This window comes from Saccopteryx bilineata, chromosome 2 (genome assembly GCF_036850765.1).
Source record: "Saccopteryx bilineata isolate mSacBil1 chromosome 2, mSacBil1_pri_phased_curated, whole genome shotgun sequence".
NCBI classification, from domain to species: Eukaryota; Metazoa; Chordata; class Mammalia; order Chiroptera; family Emballonuridae; genus Saccopteryx; species Saccopteryx bilineata.
The window spans coordinates 1,644,794-1,665,405 of NC_089491.1; the positions used below are offsets into that span (position 1 = coordinate 1,644,794).

Consider the following 20,612-nt stretch of genomic DNA (forward strand, 5'->3'; position numbering starts at 1 on the left):
CCAGGCAACGGAGACTTCAGAACTAATCATGTCGCCCGGATACAGGGTTATCCCGTAACGACATAGTGACAAAGGCGGTTGGGTCATCGGGAGCATGTGATACCCCCTCAACGTTCCTGGCCTCATTCTAGAGCTTCAAGTACACGAAGCAAAAGCTGACAGCGCTGCAGAGAGCAACGGACACAGCCACAGTGACGGGGGCCATTCCAGCACCCCCTCCCTCAATAATTGATGGGGAAAACCCACGAGGACAAAGTAGATTTGAACGGCACCCCGCCCACCCAACAGCAGCAGAAGACACCCTCCTTTCAGGAACCCCAGGGACCTCTGCCAAGACAGACCAGATTCTGGGGGGGACCCAAGTCTCGTCCCACGTAGGGTCGCCCCCAAAGGCCTCGTGACCACGGTGGAACTGAAGTAGGAGCAACGGCGTGGTGGTTGGACCGGTGCTCGCCAGGTCTGCCCCACCGGCTCAGACTGGGGCTCAGAGCTGCTGGAGCTCCGCCCCGAGCCCCTGCAGCCTGCACTACGGGACGCTCACCGGCCAGCACCCAATCCAGTGTGGGGGTGGGCCGGGTGCTCGCCAGGTCTGCCCCACCGGCTCAGACGGGGGCTCAGAGCTGCTGGCGCTCCGCCCCGAGCCCCTGCAGCCTGCACTACGGGATGCTCACCGGCCAGCACACAATCCAGTGTGGGGGCTGGGCTGGATAGTCACCGGCCAGCACTTGAGAGGGGTCAGGGACAGAGGAGGGACAGAGAAGGACATATTGGTGGGCTTGGAAAATGTGAGTCCCCCTGTTCCCAAAAGGGTTGTGACCAGCACTTTGGGGGAAGGTGGTGGGGGTCAACTGAGAGGTCTGCCGGGAGCGGGTGGGAGGAGCTGAGGTGCTCTCGGTCCCAGAGCAGAGTGGACACAGCTGGACAACACCATGCTCTTCTGCCTTACTTGGCAACGGCTTCGCCTTTGGGCCGGTCTCACCCAGCGGCTACCGAGAACTTTTTTTTTTTTTTTTTACAGAGAGAGAGAGTCAGAGAGAGGAATAGATAGAGACAGACAGACAGGAACGGAGAGATGAGAAGCATCAATCATTAGTTTTTTTGTTGCGCATTGTGACACTTTAGTTGTTCATTGACTGCTTTCTCATATGTGCCTTGACCGTGGGGCTACAGCAGACCGAGCAACCCCTTGCTCGAGCCAACGACCTTAGGTCCACGCTGGTGAGCTTTTGCTCAAACCAGATGAGCTCGCGATTAAGCTGGCGACCTCGGGGTCTCGAACCTGGGTCCTTCCGCATCCCAGTCCGACACTCTATCCACTGCGCCACCACCTGGTCAGGCTATGGAGAACTTTCTCTAACCCAGGCTTCACTGTTTGGAATCCCGGTTCCACCCTTACTGTGTGGCCTCGGGCAAGTCACTCCGTCTCCCCGGGCCTCTCTACTGTGTGCCTGCCTCAGTTTCCCCCTCGGGGTCCATGCAGGAAACTCGCTCTGCCTGCTGCCAGGCTCGGGGACAAGCACCTGGAGAATGTCTGGTTTTGAGGACACACGCTCACCTGCAGAGGCTGGCTGGCCGGCCTGACTCTCCTGTCCTTCTTCGGGGCCCCGGGAGGAGGCAGCAGCACCTCTGCTCAGGGGTGGGCGTGCCCTGCCAGGGGGAAAAGCTGCTGAGACTCAGCCCCAGCAGCACCAGCACCCCGGCCCGTCCGAGACCCAACACCTCAGCTCCTCTGTTGGGCGGGCACCGCCCTCCCCAGCCTGGGCCGTACCTTGGTCTGGCTGGCACCGCTCTCCGAGAGGTCTTTGGATCTGGGTGCCCACGTACCTGCAGCCCCTGCTGACCTGAAGCCGTGCCCGGCCCGGCCTGGGTTGCCTGTGTCTCCCTCGGCCTCTGTGAGGAGAGGTGTGTGTGTGTTTGGAGGGTGAACAGGCAGCCTCACGGCCCGTGGGTCAGGCTGGTGCCAGGAAGGAACCAGAACCCGGACGAGTGCCCGACCTCGGCAGAGTCCACGTGGGGTGGCCCCTTCCCTGCCCCCCAGAGAGGGCTGGATTGGGGAGAGGTGGCAGGTGCCCAGCAGACAGAGGGTACGGCTGGGGCTGGAGCCTCCCATGTGTGGGGGGGTTGGGCAGCCTTGGCCGCCTGCGTGAAGGCACCTGCCTGTCACCCACGCGGTTACCCAGCAGGTGCGAGGCCAGACGCAGGAAGAGGGGGAGAGAGGAGGGGAAGCTGCGGCCAGGCGTGTCTCCCTGTGCGGGGCTGAGGGCACCTACGTGTGGGCACACACAGGCGTGTCTCCCTGTGCGGGGCTGAAGGCACCTGCGTGCGTGCGGGCACACACAGACGTGTGCACCAGGCATGTACACGCCCTTGGGTCTGGCTCCTCTATGGGGACGCCTCTCTTAAGTGTGCTGTGTATGAGAACAGCCCACCAACAGTCAGTCCCCAGACCAAAGACACAGACAAGAGTCACTTCTGAGAGCGTTCTTCTCACCCAGCCAGACGACAGACGTCAGCCCCCGGGTCCTCGCCCTGCCCGCCCCTCCGCCACTACATACTCTGTACCACCACCGACCAGCCAGCGCTGCCTGTCCCATAGGGCTGACCGGTGTGGGCTCAGGGGCTGGGCAGTGCAGGCTCCGAGGTGCAGGTCCCCGTCCTGCCCGGCAGACCTGTCTGGGGTGTGAGCGTTCTGCACACCTCAGTGGGTGAGCCCCGGCGGAGAGCCCGTGGCTCAGGTGCCCACCAGTGGGAGCTCAGACGGTCACTCTCAGCCTCGGCAGGAGCTCTCGGGATGCTAGCAGGGAAAGGGTCCCATTTCTGCTTTAAATCGAGCGAGCTTTAAATCGCGCTCCTGTCCGGGGCACAGGTGGGGCCACATTTTAGGAAGCAGCGTGTCTGCCACCTCCCCAGCCTGACCTTTGGCGGGGCAGGCGGCCTCCGCCCAGTAAGAGAGCTGGGGGGGGGGGCACAGGCTCAGAGGGGCAGGCAGGGGGAGGGGCACAGCCAGCTGACCTCCGGCCAGCGTTTGAAGAGCAGCTCATCCAGGGCCTTCTGGGTCTCGCAGACCTCCAGCTCCGCCCGCTGCCGCAGAAGGGCCAGCGCCTGCCCCTGCTCCTGCTGGTCCAGCTGCAGGAGGGGCCCAAGCCTCAGGAGTCTCTGCTCCCAGCCTGCCACCCCCCCGCCCAGCCCTCCCCGGCAAGAGGGCAGGTTGTGCCACTCCTGAGAACAGGAGGGTTCCCCCAACAAAGGACGCCACTCTGGGCAGGGCCCCCCCCTCCAGCCCCTGTGTGTCCGGCGTGTCCTGGGCCAGCTGACCGCTGTGCTTTCCTCCCTCCCTCCCGCCCGGGGCCCCCCCTTGCAGAGCTGCAGCTGTAAATTCTACAGGTCCCTTGCTTTGGGGCCTCTTCTGCTCAGCTCCAGGGAGACAAAGGCTGCTCCCCGCTCCCCCCCAAACAGAGGAGACCCTACAGGGTACACGGCTGTCGTCCCCCTGATATGCTGGGGGGGAGGGCGGGACACACACCTCCAGGGACCGGAGAAAGCTCAGGGACTCCTGCTGGATGTCTGCGAGGTGTTGAGCGCACGTCCGGTGAGGCCCCCGCGGACCTGCAGAGGCCACAGAGGAGGGAGCAGCTGAGGGACCAGGTGTCCTGGGCGTCCCCAGCTCCGTCTCAGTGCTCCAACCTGCGAAGGAGCCGGGCTGACTCCCGGGGCTGGGCTGCCCCCTGACCCCAGCAGAGCCCTTCTCCACGTGCCCAGGGAGGGCAAGGGCCGCGGCCCGTGAGGAAGAGATGGGTGCTGACGCATCCTGCGTTGCCTCGACGTCCCAGGGCACCCTGGGCCTGACCCCAGACACGCTCTCTCCTCTCCCACTCGGGAGTGACCCGGGTCTGCAGAGATGACAGGCACCCTGCCACCAGACAGCCCCCCGACTTGTCACGCATTAGCCAGGTGACCTGGCCCGCGTCACGAGCCCATCGGAGCCTCCGTGGGGGACACGGGGGTTCCCTCCTGCCCGGTGGTCAGGTGACTGAATGCCCGCTCAGCCTCCGTGGCTGTCATGTTCCCGGGATGGTCACCGCTGGGGGTGCGCAGTAACACAGAGGCCCAGGTTCCGAGGAGGTCTCCGGGCTGCGGGCTTCTTCCAGAGTGCGGGCACGAGCACCTCAGCCTCCCCCCTGGGTGAGGACGTCCCCAAGGGCAGTGGACGAGCCACTCCTTCCCTTTGGTGACCTCCGAGGGCCCAGGTCGGGCCCTGCACGCCCCTGTGCTCCCCAGCCCCGTGGACGCTGCCTCTAGGGGTGAGTCTGTGGTCAGAGGAGTGGCCAGCAGGCTTCTTCCTCGCCCCGGTCTCCGTCTTCTTGGTCTGGGTCCTGGTGCAAGCCGGCAGCCGAGGGCACGGAGGACGGTCGGCTCCCTCCTGGGGCTCCCAGATGAGCCCCGCGGTCATCGCTGGCCAGGGAGCAGAAAGGGTAACATCCTCTGGACGGCGCTCTCCTTCCCAGGCCAGAGCGGGGACTGGAAGCTGACCCAGTTCCTGGGGGTTTCCGCCACGCTGGAGAAACTCGGAAGCACCACGCCCGGACGAGAAGCCGGGGCCCTGGCCACCTGACATGCACGGGCCATTCGGGGCGATGCTTGGGGCACCCCCTCCTCCTCCCGGCGACCTGGCCTCCACGGGAATGGAGACGCTTTTAGGAATTGGTTTAAAGTGTCTGAGTTGAAGGAAAAACTCCTTTGCTTTTGCTTTGTGTCCTTGGCTGAAGCCAAAGAAGGTGCCTAATCCCATCTCAGCAAGCCTGGTGGCCCAAGCTCCTGCCGACCCCCCTCTGGGCGCCCAGAGCTGTGGAAGCCCCAAGGCCCCCCGGCCCTGTGGCCCGAGGAGAGGGAGCTCCTGGTCATCTCTGGCTATGCAGCCTCCCTGACAGGTCACCAGAGAGACCGAACTGTGTGCTTCCGGGCTCTGAGCTGTGCGTGACCCAGGAGAAAGCGAGGTCCCTCTACACCTGTTTGGCTGGAGATGATCGTGCCTCTCTCAGCGCCGGGTTCCTCCTCCGTAAACGTGGGCAGGAGGATGGGGCCGACCCCCGAGGCACGGCGAGACCAGGGAGATGCCCCGTGTCGCACGCAGTGCCCGGCCCAGGCACGCCCAGGGAAAACGAGCTCGTTCACACTGTCAGCAAGGATTCCCCAGGCACCCCGAACGTGGCAGGAATGGTTCCAGGGGCCGGGGCAGTCATGAGAACCAGACTCTCAGAGACAGATGCACAAACAGGAGTTGGACGCCCACTGAGCGGGTGACAACGGCGTGAGTGGCAGCACCTGACCCAGCCCAAGTGCTATCCGGGTGGCCTCCTGGAGGAGGCGTCGTCTGACACGAGCCAGCCCAGTGTGGGCACTCTGGGTTGTGTGCACTGTTTGGTTTCCGGCTAGCTGAGACCCTGAGTTCAGCCACTCCAGGCGGGAGTGGCTCAGATTTCAAGGGATTCTTCGGGGCTGCCTGTGGCCCCAGGATAAAGAGACCCTGGTAGAGAATTTCAGTTCTCACATATCCCGAGGGTGTGAGGGCAGCAGGGGGCTTGGCCCTGTTCACACAGGAGGGACCTAGAACGTGGGTGAGCCCATTGCCCAACCCGCTCCGCCTTGCCTCACCTCCCGGAGAGGCAGCCTGGGGCAGCAGGGAGAGGGGCGGGTTTTTCTAGAAGGCTTGGCACCGGGCCTGATCAGGTTCAGCCCGTGGAAGCCGCCGGGCCCCAGCCCACAGCCCGCAGCCCGCAGCGCCGCCCACACCAGACCTCAGAGGCCGTAGGAGAGCGGCTCTCAGGCGGGTGGGGCGGCTCTGCCCTGTCTCCTTTCTCTGAAAGGCACAGCAGGTGTGGGTGGGTGCCCTGAGGCCCCACGATGGGCTGGGGCGGTGGGGCAGCCTCCAAGCGGGTCTCTCCCTTCCCCGGGGGGTCAGTGCCCAGCCAGTGCCAGGCCAGGAGGCACCTGCAGAAGAGGGGGCACCTCTACAGAAAGGGGCTGCCTTGCAGGTTCTCGCCCGCCCTTCCCCTGGTTCCTGGGTCACCCACCGAACGTTCCCCGAGGGCAGCAGTCTCTGCGAAAGCCCGCACCTTCCAGACGTGGCTTGGTGTCCACGCTTCCGGCACTGCGTCCTTTCAAACAGTGAGTGGCTGAGGATTTCCCCCTTGGGATGTGGGAAGGGGGCCCTTCTCTGCCCCTGGCTCAGATCTCCCACCCCTCGCCAGGCAGGCCCCCACCCCAGACACCATACCGCCCCCGCCCCCACCACGCAGCGGCAGATGGAAGTGCAGGGAAGGTGGGCAGCTGGTTGCACCTGGGCTGTGTGTGCCCCTCACAGCCAGCATGTCACAGCAGAGGCAGGGCGAGAGCACAGAGAAGCAGCTGGGTCCCCAATGCCTCCAAAACGCTTTAATACTGAAACGTATTGTGATGCTCTTCACGTAGAAAAGGGTCGGTCTGCACCGGCAGGACCTTGCCGGAGCCCCAGGCAGTGGAGGGAGTCCCAGTTGAACCTCCCCGGCCACCTGACCGACCAGCCAGCCCAGGGCCTGTCCGGCAGCCCGCCCTTACCGCAGCTGTGTGTGGTCCAGGGCGTGACCAGACCCGCCTCTCCGGCCAGCGGTGTCTCCTCTAGCCACAGGGAACTGCAGGTGGAATCTGGCCGGGCGGCCACCTCGAATGAGCTGGGGACATGTAAACATATGTGTGAGCAGGGTTGGGCAGGCAGGAGGCAGCTAGTGGGGGCGGGGAGGGGAGCCTGGGCCCCCGTGGCAGGAGGACAGCTGACCAGCTGGGGCCTGCGGATGCCCACACCTGTAGTGCCCCCAGCTTGGGGGGGCCCCGTCTGAGAAGCAGGGTCTCGGGGTTCTGGGGCTCTGCACTCAGACCCGTGGGAGGGCAGGCAGCTGAGGCTTGGCTTCTGCGGTCACCGTGGACACTGAGGCCAGGACCACAGTGCCCTTTGCCACAGGCCACACCTGCCCTGGGTGCCCAGCTTCTGTCCCAGTGGGCACAGCCTGTCCTTCCTGGAAGATAGCAACCTGGGGCCCATTGGAGAGACTCAAGACACCAGCCACACACCTGTGGCCATGGAGACCGGGGCGGGGGACCTGGCCCTCCTCCAGCAGCCGGCAGGGGCCCACAGGTGCTTGTCGAGCACCTGCCACGTGCCAGCTGCTGTGCCACAGCTCAAGGATTTGCAGGGAGGAGGACATGGAACAGGGCGTTCCAGAAAGAGCAAACAGCCCTGCGGCTGAGAGGAGAGATGGGGGGGGCAGGTTCCCGGATGACCTGGGACGCTGGGGTGGCAGGGGCCACTCTGGGAGCACAGGGCCATGAGGGGGGAGGAGGGACAGGGTCACTGCAGGGTCTTCCCCAGGCTCAATCTCACTCCCTCCTCCTGGTCCTGAACTTAGGATGTCAGCTTCACCCAATGACGGGGAGTCATCTCTGCAAAGCCTTCCTTAAAGGGAGCGACGGCCATCGACTGACGAGCCAGTGTCCCCCCAGCTACTAGAGCGGGGGCAGCAAACACGTCCCGTGAAGGACGGAACGGTAAACACACCCTGCGGGCCAGGCAGTCTCCATCTCTGCGCGAAGGACTCAGCCCTGCCCTTGTGGCAGGAGAGGGGCCCGTTCACTGTGCAAAGGTGAGTGTGGCTATGTGCCGATAAAGCGTTACTTCCAGAGACAGGCGGTGGGCCGCGGGGGTCTAGACTTTTTCTTTTCCTTTCCTTTCCTCTCTTTCTTTCTTTCTTTCTTTCTTTCTTTCTTTCTTTCTTTCTTTCTTTTTTTCTTTCTTTTCTTTCTTCTTTCTTTCTTTCTTTCTTTCCTTCTTTCTTTCTTTCTTTCTTTTCTTTCTTTTCTTTCTTCTTTCTTTCTTTCTTTTCTTTCTTTTCTTCTTTCTTTCTTTTCTTTCTTTCTTTTCTTCCTTCTTTCTTTCTTTTCTTTCTTCTTTCTTTCTTCTTTCTTTCTTTCTTTCTTTCCTTTCTTTCTTTCTTTCTTTCCTTCTTTCTTTTTTATTCAGTGAGATGAGGGGAGGCAGAGAGACAGACTCCTGCGTGTGCCCCACCTGTGATCCACTTGGCAAACCCAGTGGGGGAGGGGGGCGATGCCTATCTGGGGCCCTTGCTCTGTTGCTCAGCAACTGAGCTCTCCTTAGCACCTGAGGTGGAGGTCTTGGAACCATCCTCAGCCCCTGGGGCCAACTTGTTTGAACCTATCAAGCCATGGCTGCAGGAGGGGGGGGAGGGAGAGAGAGAGAGAGAGCAAGACAGAGAGAGAGAGAGAGAGAGAAGGGGAAGTGGAGGGGGGGGTGGAGAAGCAGATGGTCTCTTCTCCTGTGTGCCCTGACCAGGAATTGAACCCGGGACATCTACACACCAGGCCGACACTCTACCACTGAGCCAACCAGCCAGGGCCATCTAGACTTTCTTGGGCAGTGGTCCTCAAACTTCAGTGTGCACCAGAGCCACTTGGAGGACTTGTGAAGACACTGATCACTGCCCACCTGCAGCGTATCAGATTACGGAGGGCCAGTGGGCCAGAGACTACATTTTCAATGCGTTCCCAGGGTCCAGGGTGGAGTGGAAAAGCTGTGGGGTCTCGAGTCCAAGCCCTATACAGAATCTTGGCTTGGCTTCCCACGAGCTGTGTGACCGGGGCAAAGGCCCTTCTCTCTGAGCCTCAGTTTTCCCATCTGTAAAATGGGGGTGAGAACACCTCCCCCAGAGGTGCTAAAAAGCTGTGCGTAAGGTGCAGGGGCTGGGCACCCCCATTCCTCCCGGCCACGCCAGGTAGCGGGGCATCTCGGGGCCCAACCTGGAGTCTTTACCGCATGGCGCTGGTGACAGGCTGGCCCCACCCTACACTAAGCACCATGGTCCCAGCAGGGAAAGGACGGGGTGAAAGAGGTCATCGTCCCGCCCTGACTCAGCCGCTGGCCTCAGAGGGCAACTGTGACTCCCGTCCTGGATTTGGGCAGCGGGAGAGGTGACCACAGACACGGCCACGAAGCTGCAGCCCTTTACAGCAGTGAGTGGCGACCGCTGTTTTAGAAGGGTCAGCCCGGGCACCTTTCCTGAAATCCCCAGGAGCCAGCAACCCCCCGAGCACTGATTCCCAGGCCCCAAGGCGCTGGGTCATCGGGGCAACCTTGCGGATGACCTCCACCTCTCCCTGTGGGATCCGGCCAGGGCTTCGAAGGAGGTGGGGGGGGGCACAGTGCCAGGGTGGGAGGCTACAGGTGGCAATGCCCAGGGCTGGGGCCCTGGCGGCCACCGGCCTTCTGCCTGGAGCTCTGAGACCTTCTGGACTGAGCCCATAGGGCCTCAAGCAGCGGGACACGCAGATGGAAGGTGTCCACCTTGGAGCCCTTGGGGCTCCTACATTCGCCTCTCAGTATCCCACCCCCTCCGCTTTTCCTGGAGGTCCAGAGGGGAAGCAGGTGTGTGCAGGCAAAGGCGGGAAGCCCAGCCCGATGCTGCCCCCTACTGGCAGCAGCGGTCCAACTCCCGAGGGGAGGGGCGGGGAGGAGTTGAGTCACTGTTGCCCGGGACTTGCCCTTCCATTAGGGATGGATACATTTGAGAGTCTCCTAGGGGAGATGCTGAGCTGGCAGAGGCCACTTTGCTCAAGGCCGGCAGCTTGAAGCTCAGACCCGGGATGTGCACGGGCAGCATCCTCATTCCCCCCCCCCCCCCAGCCCCGGTCCACCAGGGCAGCCCCACGGGGAAGGGACCTCAGGCTCCTCCTCTGTGTCCCTAACGCCACGCTGCCCCCACCACAACCTCCACCCTCCCTTTTATCTCTCTGATAATAAACCCGACACCCTCCGAGGCCCCCTGATGCCAGCTGCCAAGCCAGGGCCAACGGGGCAAGTGGGTGGGTGGTGAGGGGGCCCCCATGTTCTGTCCCGGGCACTCCGAGAAGGCTCTGGCTGATGTCAACAGTGGCTAAGGCCAGAGCCCTGGGGACTCCCTGCCAGCCTGTCTCGACCTCAGGAGCCCTCCCTACCCTCGACTCTGACTTGTCACTCCTGGGGTCCTGGGGGACACGTGGCCACACACAAGGGGAAGGGGTGGCACACAGGCTCCTGGCCGTGGCCAGCGAGGGCTCTGACCTAGGGGTGCGAGAGGCAGCCCCACAGCCACGGTGTGGCCGGGACCTGCCGGGTGCTCCCGGGCTCACCTCCCTGCCATGGGGCGGAGGCCCAGGAAGGAAGCCGTGGTTCGTGGCAGGCTCTTGTCCATCTCCAAATGTTCATCCTCCACGAAACCTTTGGAGAGACGGACACCAGGACGTCACTTCCCAGGTGTTGGCACGAGTGAGGCGCTGTTGGTCAGCGGGGAGAGCGAGGGAGGGCGCCCCCACCCCCCCACACATGGCAGGAGGGGCTCTGCAGACCCACTGTCCACCGGTGCCCCCTCCTCTTTCTGGCCCATCTCTGGGAGGCAGAGCAGGGAGGGGACGGGCACACAGACAGTGACACCCGCCGCAACTGACGGGGAACTGAAATCCCCGGTGCGGGGACTGTCACCTACGCCACCTTCTGGGTGACTGCTGTGTCCCCTCAGCTGGGAGGAGAAACCAAGGGACAGGGAGCAGGTGGGACTCGCTTGGCCGGCCCCGGGGCTGGCGGTCACTGCGGCCTGGGTGCGGGCCCTACCTCGGGCCCAGCTGGCCAGGTGGCCCCTGGGGCTGACACTCCGCGGCTGCTCCCAGCTGGGCCTCCACAGCACCGGCTCACCGTCCGGGAAGCAGGCAGGAGGGAGGAGCGGCCTGGCTGGCACATCGGCCCAGTCCCAGGGAGGCCCGCCGCTCCTGTGGGGTGCCAAGGCTCCGGGCCAGGCCGGCACCGCGGGCGTGGGGGCCTCAGGCACAGCGCTGGGGCCCGAGGGCCGCGAGGCCGGGACCCGGTCACGGAGAGCGTCCATGGCCTCGGACTTGTGCAGCTTGGCGGTCAGGACGTCGATCCGCTGTCTCAGGATGTTGGCCGTGGTCTCCAGCGCCTGCAGCCGGGCCTGCTTGTAGCGGAAGTGCAGGGGGCCCCGGGTGCCCAGGCGCTCGGCCTCCTCGGGGTCCAGGTAGATGCACAGCGCGGGGGGAGGGCAGCCAGTGGTCAGGTCCTGGAGCTGCGCGGGGCCCAGGGAGGAGCAGGCCGACAGCAGCGGGGGAACCGTCGTCCAGCCTCCCGCGGGGCCTGAGGGCTCCAGAGTCTCCGCGCGGGTCAAGGCTCTGTTTAAACACAGGCAGAAGCTGCAAGGACAGAGGGCGCAGAGAGGGTCAGACCCGGCACCGGCATGTGTGTGTCTGAAACACGCGTGTGCGGGGCGGGGGCTAGGCGTGCGCACGGCGGCACTGCTAGGGTGGAGCCGGTGAGCAGGCGCAGGGTCTGCACCTGCCGGGAGCTGGTGGCGGAGCCTCACGGCTGCTGGGGCGGACAGCGGGCAGCGGGCAGCGGGCAGCGGACAGCGGGCAGCGGACAGCGGGCAGCGGCTTCCTGGAATGCGATGCCCCAAAAACACAGGCCACAAACGACACTGACCAGCCGACTGCTTCAGAGCTTAAAACTTCTGTGCGTCCAAGGACACAGCCAACAGAGCGAAAAGGCCACCTACGGCATGAGCGACCATTCCAGGGGCCATCTCTCTCATAAGGGTTAAAATCCAGAATGCAGCAAGCTACCCAGGCCTGGCAGCTCAGTGCGTTGAGCATCGCCCCCCGATATGCCAAGGTTGCGGGTCCGATGCCCAACCAGGGCACATACAAGAGTCAACCAGTGAGGGCATGGATACGCGGAACAACAGATCAATCCATGCGCCTCTCTCTCTCTCTTCCTCCCTCTCTAAAGTCAGTAAATAAAAAACTAAAATCCAGCAATATATAAAAATATATAAATATACAAATATATATATTTGAAGAACTCCTAAAACTCAACAAGAAAACCAAGTAACTCGATCAAAAAACAGGCAAAGGACTTGAGTGTCGGGGACTGAAAGTCCACATGGTCTTCGCAGTGTAGATTTTGGGGGGGACAGAGGTGTGGGGAACTGGCAGTCAGCTGACAGTCTGCCCAGCCCCCCACCTCCCTTGTTCTGTGAAGTTGCTAAAGGCTGTTTTTTTCCACACCTCCATGTTAGCTGTGGTGCCGGACAGTTTATCCTCCTCCTATTCCTCCCCCTGTCTCTCGGAAAGACTGGAGGCAAGTTCCTTTTTATCCTTTGCTTTGTGAAGTTAAGATGTTCCCTATGGTGGGGGTTTTCTGCCCTTGGTAGAATTCTTGGGTTGCCTTGGAAATGTGATCAGAGATCTCTTTGATTTGCTAATGGCCTCACTTGGCCCTATAAGTAAAGCAGGAAGCGGGTGTGGAGGGCGCTCTGTTCTTGCCATCAGCAGTGCAGAGTCCTCCCGGTCCCATCCTATTTTTTTCTCTAAGCCTGTTTTCTTAATTCCGCGCCGATCCCACTCAGGACCTGGAATTACTAGCCGCGCCTGAGAGGGCATCCCTCCAGGGTTATCCGAGCGGATGGAGGACACGCACGGGAGAAGATGCTCAACGACACAGATCACCAAGGACATGGACATGAAGCCACAGCCGGTCCCACCTCGTCCGTCCAGCTAGGCTGGCTGGCTAGCTAACTGCGAGCAGAGCAAGGACAGGAAGTTCTGGGGGGTGGAGGGCTGGAGCAGCCGGACCCGTGCACCGTGAGGGGCCCGAGCGCGCTGCTGCAGCCGCTGTGGAGAGCCACGGGGCAGATCCCCGGGAAGTAGAACGACCACGTGACCCAGCAGCCCCGCGTCTGCGTCCACAGTGCAAAGAACTGCAGGCAGTGTCTCACAGAGACATCTGCACCCCCGAGTTCACAGCAGAGCTATTCGCAAGATCACAACGCCGAAACGCAGACGCCCCCCCGCCCCCCATCCCCCGTGTCCACAGGCACAGGAGCGGATGAACCCACTGTGGTCCAGCCACACAGGGGAAGACCATTCAGCCCTCGAGAGGAACAACGTCCTGGCACAGGACACAAGGGTGGACGTGGGACACATGCTCAGCGAGGGAAGCCAGGCCCCGAAGACCACAGGCTGTAGGGTGCCCCTGACGGAGGCACAGGGATGGAGACAGGCTGGGGCGGCTGGGGAGGAGTTGGGGAGGGGCCCCGAACGGGGGCATGGGTCTCCTCTTGGGGGAGGACAGGTTTTGGAGCGAGAGAGAGGTTCTGGTCGACCCATGAACACGCTACACGCCACTGAATCTTTCACCTGAAGTGAGGACTGGACGAGGTGTGACTGTCACCTCAGTGAAGTCCGGGGCTCTGTGCAGTACAGGGCTGAGGAAGCCCCGCCCCGGCCCCGGGAGCCCCGCCCAGGACGTGCGGCCCCCACCCCTGCGCACCCACCTGCCTGGGGCCTCCTGGTCCCCCAGAACCATGCCGGAAGTCACCTTGCTCCACTGCCGCACTGGTGACCCCAGGCTCTCGGACGCTTCCAGGTCCTGCCCCAAAGGAGGAGGACACAGTCAGAGCCCCACCCCGGGGCTGGGAGGCCCTGACACCCCTGTCTCTTGGCCTCAGAGCTGGTACCTGCTTTCACAGGGCCTCAGGCCAAGCCCCTCTCCTCTTTAGGGGCGGGACAGAGACAGCAGGACCCCTCCAGAGCCCCACTGCACCCGAGGAGGCCGGCAGGCATTCGGGATCTGGGAGAAGTGGAGCTGGCCAACACCCCACCCGCACCCCGGTCAGGTCGGTGGTCGGTGCGTACCCCGGACTGTGCAGAACACGGGACAAACGTCACGATGCCAGGGGTGGTCTGGGAGACCACAGGGACGGCCTTGCAGGGGACGGCCTTGCCCAGGACGGCCTCCCTCTGCTTCCGGTAGACGTCCCGTAGCCTCTGGTCCCTCAGCTCCAGCGCCAACGAGGCCGAGGCCTTCTCCTCCAGGGCCTGCTGCCGCCGCGCTGCCGCCTTCCGGCGCATAAACTCCCGCAGGGACTCGGTGCTGTAGGGGTGGCCCAGGAACCCCCGGGGCTTCGGGCAGGGAGGTGGCGGCCGCGTCTCATTCTCCTTCCCGAGTGCCATTCGGGGACTGCTCTGGGGGGGCCTGGGCCAGGCGCCCTTCGTTCCCGAGGGAGGCAGGAGGGAGTCTCTGCCCTTGAACAGGATGCTGGTGCTCTTCGGGAAGGAGGCACTCCAGGACCTCTGGGCAGGAAGGCTTGGCCCTTCTAGAGGGTTCCATGGTCCTCCGACAGGGGCCTCCCGGTCTTCACAGGTGACCCAGGTCCCCTGCCCGGCCGAGGCACTCCAGGACCGCTGAGGGCAGTAGCTCAGCCTTTCGGGGGGGCTCCCAGGCCTCGGGAAGGCGGGGTCCCGTCCTTGAGCCGAGCAGGTCCTCTGCGGATAGGAATCCCACCTGGGCAGGGTGCTGCAGCGCTGTCCAGGGGAGAGGCTCCCAGCCCTCTCCAGGGAGGCGTGCGTCCCCTTGGTCGGGGACTGAGGACTCTTTGAGAGGGAGCTCCGCACATCCGGGGCACTCCAGGGGCCCCGCGGCCTCCTCCCTGCTGGCTCCTGTGGCCGCAGTGCGGGCGGCCGGTGCTCTGACCCCCCACGGAAGTGACTGTCTCGGGCCAGCTCCAGCCCTGCTTGGATTTGCTGGCGGAGGTCTTGAAGGATGGCCATGGCGGATTGGATGGTCACGGCCTGGTCGCAGGAAGCCAGACTGGGCGGGTGGGCAGGCACCTGTGGGTCACTGCGGACAGAGGCTGCACTGGGTGTCGGGGGGCGGACAGGGGGGCTCTCTGCAGCTCCTACTTTCTCGGCGTCTCCTGCAAAGACAGGCAGTCCCGGGGGAGCAGGACCAGCAGGGCTCAGGGAGGAGCAGGGAGCAGAGCCGGCCTCCCCACCAGAGGCACCCTGGTCCCCGACCCAGGGAGCAGCCCTCTTGGCCTCTGCACTCATCGTGAACTCCCAGAAGCCCTTGGGAGCAGGTGCCACGTCAGGGTGACTGCGGAGGGTGGGTATCTGCTGGGGGGGGCTGCCAGCACACGTCCTGCCTCTCAGGAGCCAAAAGGGTACCTCTCGGGGACAAAAGTCCTGTCCTTAGGTTTTTAAATATAATGGTTTCCCAACATCCCCCGCTTGCTGGCGGGTTCAGAGGGTGGCTAACAGGTCCGGGAGAAAGCTGCAGTTCTAACACTGGTGCCACCTCCTTCCCCAATGGCAGGGGGACTGTGCCCACCCTCAGATGTCACGTCCTTCTCCGGTGGCAGGGGGACTGTGCCCACCCTCAGATGTCACCTCCTTCTCCAGTGGCAGGGGGACTATGCCCACCCTCAGATGTCACCTCCTTCCCCGGTGGCAGGGGGACTGTGCCCACCCTCAGATGTCACCTCCTTCCCCGGTGGCAGGGGGACTGTGCCCACCCTCAGATGTCACGTCCTTCCCCAGTGGCAGGGGGACTGTGCCCACCCTCAGATGTCACCTCCTTCTCCGGTGGCAGGGGACTATGCCCACCCTCAGATGTCACCTCCTTCCCCGGTGGCAGGGGGACTGTGCCCACCCTCACATGTCACCTCCTTCCCCGGTGGCAGGGGGACTGTGCCCACCCCAGGTGTCCCAGTGGAGCAGGGTGGAGCCTGAAGTGGAGGCACAAGGTACCTAGTTGCACAGCGGGGGCCGGCTCTCTGGATGGTGCCTTTGCCGGGACCCTGGCGGGGGCCGGTGGGGGCCCAAGCAGCCCCTTCACCAGAGCTTGTCCTTTCCTCCAGGCGTAAACACCAACCAACTCAGAATCTTAAATGGAGAAAACACACACATTCGGGGCCGGGGCCTCGGAACACAGGCCCAGGTGGGGAGGCGGGCGGCTCCGTGCAGCTGTTCTGGGAGAACAGTGCTCCCAGGGGGCTGGTGGGGGGAGATCCCTCGTGTCCAGGCCCCTCTGGGCACAGAACCACACCCCCTGCCGCCAGCCAGCAAGAGGCGGGGCTGAGTCGCAGGGGGACCTGACTTCCCTGACCCTCAGTCTCCTCTTTGGAAGATGGATGTGATAAAACCCGCTTGCTCCCTGTGGCTTTGTGTGGAAAACCTCAATGCGGCCCCAACGCCTGGCACAAGCTCGGTAAACAGCAACCGGTAACAATGCTAGCAATGATAAACCAGCCACCAGCCACACAGGGCAGGTGGGAGGGGGATGTCGCCGCTGACCCTCTGCAGTGAGCTGGAGAAAACCTATCTGTTTCTAAGCAGGTGAGGCTCAGTGACAACAGGAAGGGGGGGAGTCCATGATGAAGACTCCGGGCTGGCAGGACGAGGGGACTGAGAGAGTGTCTCCCAAACACAGGCAAGCTTGCTTTAGTGAATGTTGTCACATAGTAAACATCATTTACAAAGGTTTCACTTCATAATCCCAGGTTACACGCACCGAATGCCAACAGCAGCCCCACTGTCCTCACAAGACCATCCACGGGAACCCTGGCAGAGGCAGGAGCGGCGGCCCACCTTTAGCCTGCACACATGCATGCACACACAGACACCCACACTTGCGCACACAGAGACACACATGCACATGCGCGTGCACACACAGAGATGCCTAAGAGACAAGCACATGTATATACACACAGATGCACTCACATGCACACACTGAGACAGACACACGTATGTACACAGAGACACAAGGACACACATGCATACAGAGATGCATGAGACAAGCACATGTGTATACAGACACAATCACATGCACACACTGAGACACGTATGCACAGACACATGCAGATACACATGTAAACACACATGCACACACAGAGGTGCCTAAGAGAAAGCACACATATACATACACAGATACACATGCACACACTGAGACACACATGCACACACGCATGCACACAGAGGCACACATGCATGCACACAGAGGCACATGCAGATACACATGTAAACACACATGCACACACAGAGATGCCTAAGAGAAAGCATATGTATACATACACAGATACACATGCACACACTGAGACACATGTATGCACAGAGGCACACATGCACACACACATGCACACAGAGACACACATGCACACACAGAGGCACCCACACATGAACACACAGATGCCTAAGAGACAAGCACATGTATACATACACAGACACGCTCACATGCACACACTGAGACACACACATGTACACAGAGACACAAGGACACACATGCACACACAGAGATGGACACAGACACCCACATGGCCCCTCCCCCAGGGGCCAGCTCAGGGCAGACCAAAGTGAAAACGAGAACACCCAGGCCAAAAGTTATCCCGTCCTCCCAAGAAGGGGGGTATTTCTGCCAACTAAGGGTGCCTGACAGCAGAGACCATCCAGAGGACTGACCCCCGGGGGGCAGACGACCAGATGGGGTCAGGAGCCTTGCTAGCACCCATGGCCCCCTAGACGGGCACCCTCCTAATGACCCAGACCCAGAGAGGTCGGAAGCTGGGGCTTTCCCTGGAGGCTATGCCAGCAGGAAGGACCCCAAGGCCACACACGGGCCACACCCTCACTGGAACAAGTCCCCGCCCTCTTTAAGTCACAGCCTTTGTAAAAAACATGGCCTATCTACAACACATGGCCCCCCAGGGCTAAGTCATCCACAAACCAGGCCTCAACAGGACAGGGCTGAAAGGCCACATCCCCTCCCGGACACGGGTCCCTCCATCTCCCGCACCACCACCCTCAACCCCACGGCCATGCCCCAGGGGACCCTGGAGGCCAGGAGCTTGGTTTCAGGCGTCCCAGACCTGAGTTTAAATTCTGAGTCTGGCCTGACCAGGTGGTGGCGCAGTGGATAGAGCGTCGGACTGGGATGCGGAAGGACCCAGGTTCGAGACCCCGAGGTCGCCAGCTTGAGCGCAGGCTCATCTGGCTTGAGCAAAGAGCTCACCAGCTTAGACCCAAGGTCGCTGGCTCCAGCAGGGGGTTACTCGGTCTGCTGAAGGCCCGCAGTCAAGGCACATGTGAGAAAGCAATCAATGAACAACTAAGAAGTCGCAACGTGCAACGAGAAACTGATGATTGATGCTTCTCATCTCTCTCCGTTCCTGTCTGTCTGTCCCTGTCTATCTCTGCCTCCTGTTGCTGCTATATATATAAAAAAAAAAAAAAAAAAAAAAAAAAAAAATTCTGAGTCTGCCCATCAACAGCTTTGGGCCCAGAGCACTGTCTTAACTTTTCCATCGCCTCAGTTTCCCACCTGTAAGCACCTTCCCACAGAACCACAAGGATGAAAAAGCTGTTGTAACCACTGCCCGAGCTGAGCCCGGAAGGGTCAGGATTCTGCCAGCTTGGGGCAGAGTCAAAGGCTGGACCTGCCCACCTGGCCACCTCTGGGTTTTGAAGGGACTACGGGGGGGGCACCCCACAGGGAAGGGCCCCTGTAGTCCTGGCCCCTGTAGCCGCTGGGCTGCACAGAAAAGGCCACGCCCCCTCCACCTGGTCCCTGGGCAGGGGTCCCACCGGGCGGGGGTGGGGGTGGGGCGCTGCTGGCGAGGCTCGCTGGGGGTGGGGGACCCGCCTGCCCACAGGCCCCTCCCACGCTGGGCACTACGCTTCCCCATTAGCCTGCCAGAGGGTCCAGGTCAATAAATGGGTCCTGATGGGCACATTTTTTTCTCCCGCGGAGCAGTTTAATGGCAATTAATTTTTTTACGAGAGGATTTTTAATCTGTGGAAATGGATGAAGTCCCCAGGTGCCCTGTTGGAGCCCCAGGGCTGACCTCATCTATGATAAAAAAAAAAAAAGCAAAGTGAGGGGCTATCATCTGAAATTAAATATCGGGCTTCATTTTCCTCTGGCCGGATGGATGAATATTTTATGACTATCGTGATTTAATTTTTTGTTAACTACAGCAAATTTCCAATTCATCCAATTCCCCAGTCCCGTGACTCCGACCTCTGAACTCACACTCATCCCTCCTTAGCCCAGATGTGACTTCGGCATTGACAGAAACGGATGGTCAGCACCGCCAGGGTGACATGGCGGTGACAATGATGAATGCGGCCGGTGGCACGGCCTTTGACCCGGTGTCGGGCAGAAAGCCGGTCATTTTTCAAGGGAGCCATTAAAACAAAACAAACCAAAAAGCTGAGGGTGGGGGTTGCGTGTGTGGGGGGGACGACCACGCAAGACGCTGTGATATTCTGCACGTTTTCCATGGGGCTTCTGGAAACTTCTCCACGTCTCCCCACATCCCTCACTCTCTGGTGGGAAGGGGGTGCTTCCTCCTCTTCCTCCTCCTCCTCCTCATCCCTCTCGCTCAGGGCCCGTCTCCAGCGCAGCACGGGGGCGGGGACGGGGGCGGGGGGGGGGAGGAAAGGTGACGACCTCGGCGGCACACACTAGCCACTCCCTTGTCCAGGACAGTCGTCTCATGCCACGGGGGAAACTGAGGCACAGGGATGCCCAGGAGCAGCTCGAATGTGTGAGCGCCTCTGGGACCAAACGTGGGGGTTTGTGGACATCACTTCATCACCAAGGCATGGGCGGGACCCACCGCTGCCCCGCAATGGCCAGGCCGACAGTTACCCCGGAGGAGACGCGGGCGGCGACGCATGGCAGACCCCACCCCCTTCCCGCCTGGCCGCTGTGGATCCCCGACGCCTCCGCGCCCGCACACACAGCGTTGGGGCAGCCGCCGGCCGCCAGCCAGCCTGCAGCCCGTGCCCCACCTGGTGAGCACCCACCCCCACTGCAAGCTCGCGTCCCCGAGCCCCTCTGGCCCCAGGGAACCAGCCTTACCCTTGTCCTCGGCAGCTGTTCGCGGGGGCAGCTTGCCGGTCTTCTCTCTTCTGCAAGAACTACTTTTCATGCTTTTGGGTTTTTCCCGTGGAACTGCACGCAGCCAGAGAAGAGAGTGGAGAGGGGAGAGTGAGCAGCGGTCTCACACCAGTGGAGGGGGGCTGAGCACAGGCCTCCGGAGGGCACACATGGCCGTCTGTCCCCTCTCAGCCTTCTGCGTGGGGTCGCCCTCTGGGAATCTCCCTGCAGGGCTCCGCTCACCACGCACCCTGGACTGTGCACAAATTCCCCAAGTGTCTGGCCGCCGAGAGCCCCCTGAGGGCAGGAAGAACCTCCCAACTTGGGGCTGGATTGCGGTGTTCGTGTCTGTTGAGTGAATAAATGACTGATTTGGCCCACAGGTGAACTGAGGGCAGGGCAGCTGGCCACACTGGGAGACGCAGAGAGCCAGAGTCATAGGGGCCTTCACACAGCTGGGGCCCCCCCTGGTTGGATGGTCAGGGAGACATGGAGATCCAGAGCGGACACGGGCTATCCAAGTCCCACAGGGTGGGGCGGGAGGGAAGACCAACAAGTGAGTGAGTGCAAGGGAGCGGACAGCCCTCGTCTCCTCTCCACAAGGCCAGGGTGCACGGGGCAAAGACTGGCCGGAGGGCTCTCCTGGCCTGCAGGGCAGCCGGGTCCAGCCTTGGTCCCAGTGCCCTGACCCTGCTGGCAGGCTGGATCTCAACACCCAGGCTCCCCCCCAAGAGGACAAATACTGTGGCCTCCACTCCCACGGGGGCCTGGAGGGGTCAGAGTCACAGTAGAAAGGTCAGTGCCAGGG

At 62.1% G+C, this 20,612-nt stretch overlaps 1 protein-coding gene across 1 annotated transcript in view; it reads right to left on the reverse strand.

Annotated features, from left to right (window-relative positions):
• Window positions 1–20,612, reverse strand: part of CCDC187 (coiled-coil domain containing 187) — a 44,478-nt gene that overhangs the window by 12,727 nt on the left and 11,139 nt on the right. The window contains exons 4-14 of the mRNA XM_066254288.1: window positions 19,787–19,879; window positions 15,676–15,810; window positions 13,783–14,843; window positions 13,422–13,516; window positions 10,691–11,280; window positions 10,213–10,300; window positions 6,595–6,707; window positions 3,524–3,606; window positions 3,013–3,126; window positions 1,769–1,890; window positions 1,556–1,647 (exon numbers count right to left, since the gene is read on the reverse strand). Coding sequence (XP_066110385.1) covers window positions 1,556–1,647; window positions 1,769–1,890; window positions 3,013–3,126; window positions 3,524–3,606; window positions 6,595–6,707; window positions 10,213–10,300; window positions 10,691–11,280; window positions 13,422–13,516; window positions 13,783–14,843; window positions 15,676–15,810; window positions 19,787–19,879 — 2,586 coding nt within the window. The remainder of the gene's footprint in view (window positions 1–1,555; window positions 1,648–1,768; window positions 1,891–3,012; window positions 3,127–3,523; window positions 3,607–6,594; window positions 6,708–10,212; window positions 10,301–10,690; window positions 11,281–13,421; window positions 13,517–13,782; window positions 14,844–15,675; window positions 15,811–19,786; window positions 19,880–20,612) is intronic.